Source organism: Salvelinus sp. IW2-2015, unplaced genomic scaffold, assembly GCF_002910315.2.
Source record: "Salvelinus sp. IW2-2015 unplaced genomic scaffold, ASM291031v2 Un_scaffold3588, whole genome shotgun sequence".
Taxonomy (NCBI): domain Eukaryota; kingdom Metazoa; phylum Chordata; class Actinopteri; order Salmoniformes; family Salmonidae; genus Salvelinus; species Salvelinus sp. IW2-2015.
This window is the reverse complement of record NW_019944866.1, coordinates 48,991-59,056: the sequence shown is the minus strand read 5'-3', so window position 1 is coordinate 59,056 and position 10,066 is coordinate 48,991. Positions and strand designations below refer to the sequence as shown.

General features: G+C 42.8%; 1 protein-coding gene across 1 annotated transcript in view; it reads right to left on the bottom strand.

Annotated features, from left to right (window-relative positions):
• Positions 1–2,338: 2,338 nt before the first annotated feature.
• cibar1 (CBY1 interacting BAR domain containing 1) overlaps positions 2,339–10,066 on the bottom strand; it is a 31,004-nt gene continuing 23,276 nt past the window's right edge. Inside the window, exons 8-9 of the mRNA XM_024143006.2 lie at positions 4,325–4,444; positions 2,339–2,925 (exon numbers count right to left, since the gene is read on the bottom strand). Of these exons, the coding sequence (XP_023998774.1) occupies positions 2,812–2,925; positions 4,325–4,444 (234 nt within the window). The 3' untranslated portion in view covers positions 2,339–2,811. The remainder of the gene's footprint in view (positions 2,926–4,324; positions 4,445–10,066) is intronic.

Genomic DNA, 10,066 nt, shown 5'->3' with positions numbered 1-10,066 from the left:
TGTGTAGAATGTCATACTATGTGTAGTTTCCCTTTAGTATCTGGGACTTTGGTTGGTTTGGACACCCAGAACGAGTACTTGCAGCAGTTAATGGGATCCCCTAAATTACAAAAGACAGACAGCTGTACGAGGGTTCATGGGCCCCTTATATCCCTCTTCTGACTCACCCCCCCCCTGTTCTCCTTCACTAGGAGTGGAATAACTCAGTACAGCACAAAGTCTGGGACAGCTAGCTCAAGACTGGCTATTAGTATTTACTCTTACAGTATGAGTGAACCAAATCACAACTGATCTGGACCGGCTAGTTATGTCCTAAACAACAGCACAACAGATCTGCCAGGCTATAGTTTATGCCTTATCTAAACAGACAAGCACAAACAGATCCTTGGAACCAGGCAGTTTGCTGTTCCCTAAACAATCTGGGACCCAGGCTAGTTTAGTGCTTACTAAAACAGCAGCACAAACAGATCTGGACCAGCTAGTTTAGTGCCCTACTAACCAGACAGCACAAACACATCTGGACCAGGCTAGTTTAGCTCTTCCTAAACAGACAGACAAACAAGATACTGGACCAGCATGATTTAGTCTTACTAAACAGACAGCACAAAGCTGACAGGCTTAGTTTAGCTCCTAAACAAACAGCCAAAAACAGTCTGGACCACTAGTTTAGTGGCTTACTAAAAGACCAGCATCAATAACACATCTGACCAGCTGTTTAGGCTACTAACAAGACACACAAACAATCTGGGACCGGCTAGTTAGTGCTTTACTAAACAGATCTGACCAGGCTAGTTTAGGCATGGCGTTCCTAACCAGAACAGCACAAACATATACTGGACCAGCTAGTTTATGCTTCACTTAACCAATTCCCAAACCACCAGTCATTAGCACCAGGGACTGGTGGTTAAATCCACCACCTCATTATGACCAGGACGGCACTGGCAGTTCTAATCCACCCCTCATTCGACCAGGACTGATGGGTCTAATCCACCTTCATTGACCAGGACTGGATGGGTCATTCAATCCCACCTATCAATATATGACCAGGGACTGATGGTCTATCCCACCATCATTATGGACCAGGACTGGATGGTCATTCTAATCCACCTTCATTATGACCAGAGATGAGTCAGTTTAATCCACCTTACCGGCTGGAACATTATGTCACCATGAGCATGACTAGAGCTGGTCAGTTCGTAATCCATCACCTCATTAGACCAGACTGATGGCACTTTAATCCACCATCATTATGACCAGTGACTGGAATGTGGTCAGTTCAATCCACCTTCATTTGACCAGGGACTTGATTGGGTCAGTGTCTAATCCACAGACCATCATTATGACCAGGACTGGATCGGTATTCTAAACTCCGACCCACTCTAATGACCAGAGAAGAATCGATGTCGATGGTTTAATTCACCCCTATCATTATGACAGGGACTTGGGCTAATGGTCATTCTAATCCACCACCAGTCATATTACCAAGGTCTGCGTGGGTCGAGTTCTACATCCACCGACCTCTGATATGACCAGGACTGGATGGGTCATATCCATATCTATGGACGGAGTCTCTAATCCACCCTCATTATGACCAGGCACTGGAAGTGTTTACTTCCACCACGCTGTCATGTATACCCAGGGAACTGGATGGAGTATTCTAATCCACCATTCATTATGACCAGGGACATGGAAATGAATTTGCAAAGTTCTAATCCACACAACTGCATTATGGAGTCGATGGACTGGCATGGCTCAGTTCTAATCCACCCATCATTATGACACCAGTGATCTGAATGTCTGTTGGAGGGAATCCACCACCTCATTATGACCAGGACTGGGATAGCGTCAGTTCTAATCCACACCTCATTATACAGGACTGGATGGGTCTTCATCCACCCCCATCATTCAATCCAGGAATGATGGTCAATTCTACTCCACCACCTCATTTGACCAGGGACTGGATGGGTCAGTTCCTAATCCACCTACCCTCATTATGACCATGGACTTGGATGGTCGAGTTCTAATCCCACACACTTCATTGACAGCTGAGGTCATTCTAATACCACCCCATCATTATGACCAGGGACTGGATGGGTCAGTTCTAATCCACCACCTTCATTATGACCAGGGACTGGATGGGTCAGTTCTAATCCACCACCATCATTATGACCAGGGACTGGATGGGTCTAATCCACCACCTTCATTATGACCAGTGTGAGTCAGTTTCAACTGCAACTAAACCCTCCTGTTATCACCACTGTGACTGTGTATCATTCAACACATGGTGCCAATAAGTCTACATGGCAACAACAAGACATTGAAGGGTCAGATTAAGACTTCTGAACAATTTCTGACTTCCATTGTTGAGTCCACTGACTTTATTCCATAGAACAACAGGTTTCTATTCTGGAAGGCTTATACAATACAGGCAACATTGCCACACAAAACAAATACAGATTTGGCACTTTGTTATATACAAATAYAAGTAGACATTAATACTGCCACATTACAAAGACATTGATATCCCACCATCCCTTTGGTCAATGAAATGGTTAAAAACAATAACATATAAGTTATTTCAGCTCCAGAATTGGAAATAATAACGACTGCTGTTCTGGGTTAAAAACACTTTACGTGAATATTATTCTGTCCCAAGWGGCACCCTATTCCCTATATAGTGCACTTACTTTTGACCAGAGCCCTATGGYCCCTGTTTAGGACATCATTTCATGGCCATAAAGAACACACTATTTGCTAGAAAACCTCATCCCACCATGAATGAAAAGAAACTAATCAAAACAGATTTCCAATTCATTCATCGTCTGTGACTTCTTCAAGATCATCATCTTCCTCTTCATCATCCACATCTTCGTCATCTCCCTCCTCGTCCTCTCTCCTCCTCTGTCTGCTCGGGGTCAGTGATTGCTATAGAAAGCAGGAAGTCATTCAGTAAATAGGCTAACTAAAAATATTATCACTATGGTAACTAGAACTTGTTACCATAATAAAACCATGTATTCTGTGACTGTGCTGTAAAGTACATTATTCAATGCAACTTTGTATCAGTCTGTTTGTGCTATCATGCCAAGCCATATTTGGAGTTGGCAAGCACACAACCAGTATCTGAGACCAGGGCTAGGCTAGTATCTGAGACCAGGGCTAGGCTAGTGTCTGAGACCAGGGCTAGGCTAGTGTCTGAGACCAGGGCTAGCATCTGAGACCAGGGCTAGGCTAGCTCTGATACCAGGGCTGCTAGTGTCATGAGACCAGTGGCTGCATCTGAGCCCAGTAGCTAGCGTCTCGACCAGCTTGCGTCTTGAGACCAGGGCTACGCCAGCGTCTGAGACCAGGTATGCTACAGGGGCTCGGCTAGGCATCTGGACCAGGGTAACTAGCGCGGAGACCAGGCTAGGCTAGCATCTGAACCAGCTAGCTAGCCTGAGACCAGGCTTAGGCTCAGTGTCTGAGGACCAGCCTAGGCTACGTCTGAGACCAGGCTAGCGAGGTCTGAGACCAGGCTAGGCTAGTGTCTGAGCCAGGCCTAGGCTAGCGTTGACCAGGCTAGCTAGTGTCTGGACCAGGGCTAGGCTAGGTGCTGCATGACAGGCTCGTAGTTCTGAGACCAGGGCTAGGATCTGAACGGGTAGCTAGTGTCTGAGACCAGTCTAGCGTCTGAGACCAGGGCGTAGGCTAGCGTCTGAGACCAGGGCTAGCGGAGAGACCAGGGCTACGGCTAGCATCTGAGACAGGGCTAGCGTCGAGACCAGGCTAGGCTAGCATCTGAGACCAGGCTACGTCGGAGACAGCTAGGCTAGCATCTGAACCAGGCTAGGCTAGCGTCTGAGACCAGGGCTAGCTATGTCTGAGACCAGGCTGGCTAGCGTCTGAGCAGGGCTAGGCTAGTGTCTGAGACCAGGCTAGGCTAGCCCCGAAGACAGAGAGGAGATGGAAATAAAGCAGGCTACCTCTCTGTGTTCCTGTGAAGAGGTTAGTTAGGTTGTGATGATAAGGATGATGTTGCTGTACAAAGCTCAGATACAGCCTGACTGATAAAGCTACAGTAAGGGATATTAACAAGGGCCATAGAACGCTCTGCTTTTCAATGAGGAAAACGGATACATGGGGGATTCTGCATGGAGCAAAGCCCATGTTGGAAGCATCAAGATTACCCCATTAACACTCCCATCAATCACAACAAGTGGTTGAATTACACTACAGTTAATCGGGCACCAACAGTAGATGCCTGGCCACAGAAGAAGCCAAAAGGTACCCGTTCAGAACCTGAAGAGAGTAAGTTGGTTTTAGGCACCATCCAGTATCTTACCTGTAAGGTCCCCGTTTTACTCAGGGTAGACGCAGTCAGATTGAGGGATGTTTTGGAATTAGCACGCACTATTTCTAAGCGAGACTGGTAGTCAGGGGGGTGCAGCAGGCTCCTGAATACCTGCCAAAACAGGACGGAGGGCTGRCTATACTCTTCCATTTTGAAATCCCCCCAAAATATGCGCTTCTGCTGGCCTCTTGAACTGACAATTGGATGTAAAACAATGGACATTTCCAGAACGTAAACAAATGTGTTCTGTCTTTGATAGCCAATTATAAATGASTATGAAGAATGGAACACTGTCAATAATCTGCAGAATCCTAGACATTACCCTGGATAAAAGTCCTATTACACTGGATATACATGCAGTGTTACCAGTATATACAGTTGAAGTCAGAAGTYTACATACACCTTAGCTAAATACATTTGAACTCAGGTTTTTCACAATTCCCGACATTTATTCCTAGTAAATTTCCCTGTCTTGGGTCAGTTAGGGTCACCACTTTATTTTAAGAATGTAAAATGTCAGAATAATAGGAGAGAGAATAATTTTTTCAGCTTTTACTTCTTTCATCACATTCCCAGTGGGTCAGAATTTTACATACACTCAATTAGTATTTGGTAGCATTGCCTTTAAATTGTGAACTTGGGTCAAACGTTTCAGGTAGCCTTCTACAAGCTTCCACAATAAATTGGGTGAATTTTGGCCCATTCCTCTGACAGAGCTGGAGTAACTGAGTCAGGTTTGTAGGCCTCCTTGCTCGCACATGCTTTTTCAGTTCTGCCCACACTTTTTCTATGGATTGAGATCAGGGCTTGGTGATGGCCACTCCAATACCTTGACTTTGCTGTCCTTAAGCCATTTGCCACAACTTTGGAAGTATGCTTGGGTCATTGTCTATTTGGAAGCCCATTTGCGACCAAGCTGTAACTTCCTGACTGATGTCTTGAGATGTTGCTTCAATATATCCACATACTTTTCCTTCCTCATGATGCCATCTATTTTGTAAGTGCACCAGTCCCTCTTGCAGCAAAGCACCCCACAACATGATGCTGCCACCCCGTGCTTCATGGTTGGGATGGTTTTCTTCGGCTTGCAAGCCTGTCCTTTTTCCTCCAACATAACGATGGTCATTATGGCCAAACAGATCTATTTTTGTTTCATCAGACCAGAGGACATTAATCCAAAAAGTATGATCTTTGTCCCTATGTGCAGTTGCAAACCGTAGTCTGGCTTTTTTATGGCGGTTTTGGAGCAGTGGCTTCTTCCTTGCTGAGCAGCCTTTCAGCCTATGTCGATATAGGACTCGTTCTACTGAGGACATAGATACTTTTGTACCTGTTTCCTCCAGCATCTCTTCACAAGGTACTTTGCTGTTGTTCTGGGATTGATTTGCACTTTTTGCACTAAAGTACGTTCATCTCTAGGAGACAGAACGCGTCTCCTTCCTGAGCGGTAGACGGCTAAATGGTCCCATGGTGTTTATCATTGCGTACTATGGTTTGTACAGATGAATGTGGTACCTTCAGGCGTTTGGAAATTGCTCCCAAGGATGAAACAGACTTGTGAAGGTCTACCATTTTCTGAGGTCTTGGCTGATTCTATAGACTCTCCATGATGTCAAGCAAAGAGGCACTGAGTTTGAAGGTAGGCCTTGAAATACATCCACAGGTACACCTCCAATTGACTCAAATGATGTAAATTAGCCTACCAGAAGCTTCTAAAGCCATGACATTTTCTGAAATTTTCCAAGCTGTTTAAAACTTTTTGACGCAAGGAGGCAGAATTTTTATGTTTGGAAAATAACGTTCCCAATGTAAACGTTCCATATTCCAGCATATAATTGACAGATTAGGATAGAAAACACTCTAAAGTTTTCAAAACTGTCAAAATATTGTCTGTGAGTATAACAGAACTGATTTTGCAGGCGAAAACCTGAGGAAATCCAACCCGGAAGTGCCTCTTATTTTGAAAAATCCCTGTTCCATTGCCTGCCTATCCTCCATTTAAAGGGATATCAACCAGATTCCTTTTCCAATGGCTTCCACAGGTTGTGAACAGGCTTTAGACATAGTTTCAAGCTTTTATTCTGAAAAATGAGCGAGATTTATCAGAACGCGTCAGTGGATGGCCAGGTGTCCTTTGATTAGTTCATGCGCGCGAAAGTTGTAGCTCAACATTTTCTTTCTCTCTAGTATTGAATGTTTACCGTCCGGTTGAAATATTATCGATTATTTATGTTAAAACAACCTGAGGATTGAGTAAAAAAACGTTAGACATGTTTCTACGAACTTTACCGATACTATTTGGAATTTTCGTCTTCCTTTCATGACTGCTGGAGCCTATTGATTTCTGAACATAACGCACCAACCAAATGGAGGTTTTTGGATATAAAAATAATATTTATCGAACAAAAGGAACATTTATTGTGTAACTGGGAGTCTCGTGAGTGCAAATATCCGAGATTATCAAAAGGTAAGCAATTAATTTTATTGCTTTTCTGACTTTCGTGACAATCTACATTGCTGCTAGCTGTTCGTAATGTTTTGTCTAGTGATCGATAAACTGACAAACGCTTGGATTGCTTTTGCTGTAAAGCATATTTTCTAAATCTGACACGATAGGTGAATTAACAACAAGCTAAGCTGTGTTTTGGTATATTTCACTTGTGATTTCATGGAGCAAAAAAAATTATAGTATTTTTTTTTTTAATTTTGCGCTCTGCAATTCAACGGTTGTTTACGAAAACGATCCCGTTAAAGGGATCCGTGCGCCAAGAGGTTAACTTCTTTGGGACTGGGGGGCAGTATTGAGTAGCTTGGAAAAAAAGGTGCCCAGAGTTAACTGCCTGCTACTCAGTCCTAAAGGCTAGAATATGCATATAATTAGTAGATTTGGATAGAAAACCCTCTGAAGTTTCTAAAACTGTTTAAATGATGTCTGTGAGTATAACAGAATCTCATATGGCAGGCAAAAACCAGAGAAAAAATCCAACCAGGAAGTGGGAAATCTGAGGTTTGTAGTATTTCAACTCTTTGCCTATCCAAGATACAGTGGAACTGGGGCATGTTCCACTTCCTAAGCTTCCACTAGATGTCAACAGTCTTTAGAACCTTGTTTGATGCTTCTACTGTGAAGGAGGGGGGAATGGGAGCTGATGAGTCAGGTGTCTGGCATGAGCTGATCAAGCACGCTCAGGTGAGAGTTAGGGCATCGCATTTCTACAGATAAAGGAATTCTCCGGTTGGAACATTATTGAAGATTTATGTTAAAAACACTCTAAAGATTGATTCTATACTTCGTTTGACATGTTTCTACGAACTGTAATATGACTTTTCGTCTGAACTTTCGCCTGGACCTGCCCGCGCGTCGTGAGTTTGATTGTGTACTAAACGCGCGAACAAAAAGGAGGTATTTGGACGTAAATTATGGACTTTATCGAACAAATCAATTTTTTGTTGTGGAACTGCGATTCCTGGGAGTGCATTCTGATGAAGATCATCAAAGGTAAGTGAATATTTATAATGCTATTTCTGACTTTATTGACTCCACAACATGGCGGATATCTGTATGGCTTGCTTTGTTGTCTGAGCGCTGTATCAGATTATTGCATGGTTTGCTTTTTTCGGTAAGCTTTTTTGAAATCTGACACAGCGGTTGCATTAAGGAGAAGTGGATCTAAAATTCCATGCATAACACTTGTATCTTTTAGCAATGTTTTATGAGTATTTCTGTAAATTGATGTGGCTCTCTGCAAAATCACCGGATGTTTTGGAACTACTGAACATAACGCGCCAATGTAAACTGGATTTTTGGATATAAATATGAACTTTATCGAACAAAACATACATGTATTGTGTAACATGAAGTCCTATGAGTGTCATCTGATGAAGATCATCAAAGGTTAGTGATAAATTTTATCCCTAATTTGTGCTTTTTGTGACTCCTATCTTTGGCTGGAAAAATGTCTGTGCTTATTGTGGTTTGGTGTGACCTAACATAACATGTGACCACACTTTGGTGGGATTAACAACAAGATAACCTTTAAAATGGTATAAAACACATGTATGTCTGAGGAATTTTAATTATGAGATTTCTGGTTTTTGAATTTGGCGCCCTGCACTTGGCCCCTAAGACCCTCAACTTTTACAGATGCACAATCGAGAGCATCCTGTCGGGCTGTATCACCGTCATTATTTTTCCAACAAATGTTTACAGACATATTATTTCACTGTATCACACTTCCAGTGGGTCAGAAGTTTACATACACTAAGTTGAATGTGCCTTTAAAATCCCCAGCTACAATAAATCAGGATATGTGGTTTCCAGTTTGCATAAAGTCCAGTGTAGTTCATTGAGGGCCATCGTGGTATCCGGCTTGAGGGGAAATATACACGGCTGTGACTATAACCGAGGAGAATTCTCTTGGGAGGTAATASGGTCGGCATTTGATTGTGAGGTATTCTAAGTCGGGTGAACAAAAGGACTTGAGTTTCTGTATGTTATCACAATTACACCATGAGTAGTTAGTCATAGCTGCCCATCCAACTAGCTAGCAATAGGCAGTTAGCTAGATAAATATTTCTAGAACAAAGTCGGATATTAGTAGTGCTGTAGTAAAGGATATATTATAGAGCCAGATAAGCAGCATGTTAATTTCAAGCAAAACACATGTAAGTGAATGGGTATGTTAATTTCAAGCAAAACACATGTAAGTGAATGGGCATGTTAATTTCAAGCAAAACCCATTTTAAGTGAATGGGTATGGAACTTCTACGGAGGAAGACAGGTTCCAACGTTACGAAACTTTCTTTACCCTTCGTGGTCGTTGCTAAGCCAAACAATGGGCCTCATGTCATTGACGATAGAAACTTTCCCCCATAACAACGCATCGTCCTCTGCCCTTCCTTCAGGATCTGTAGCTAATCATACCATTCTAAGAATAGAAACGCTAAGCACACAACGAGGAAAATATTGTGCAAGCAAGGAGCCCAGTAATCAAACTGACAATCTAATTACACCTCAGTATAAAACCAACCAACCAGTTAAAAGTATTTCCCCAGAAACCACTAAGTGTGTTAATCAAGGACTCATCAGGGCAGACCAGGGTCATGTTCAATACTGCAGTATACCTGGTGCTATGAGGCACTGGGCAGACCAGGGTCATGTTCAATACTGTAGCAAAACATGTTGCAAACAGAAAAAAAAAAACTGTGTCCCATTTTCAATTTTTTTGAACGCCTCCCTGTTTCACTCAGTGTTCAAAACGTTTCTCCTACTGTACACGACCCAACATTATAGCACTGTTGTTAAATGATGGCTTCGACGTGTTTGACTGAACACCCAAGCCAACAAGTTATGTTCTATCAATCTGCAGTAGTTGTGCAATGAAAGTATTTTCTTCTGCAGCAGATACCTCTTTTTCCACTCTCCTTTTTTTTTTTTTTTTTTTTAAACTCATCTGTCATTCAAATCAAATGAAACTGTCACCCTGGATAACCTGTTTGAGTGACTCACCTTGTGCGTGAGCATGGGAGATTGATTCATTCTAAAAAGCAGAAATGACAACAAGGATCGAGCTCGACCTGATCAAGGGGTTTGCCCTAAATGACTCCCTATTCCCTATATAGTGCACTATCTTTACATAGGGCTCTGGTCAAAAGTGGTGCACTAAATAGGGACTAGGTTGCCATTTGGGATGCTAGCAAGGACTTAGTGGAATACATTCTCCACACTTTCCC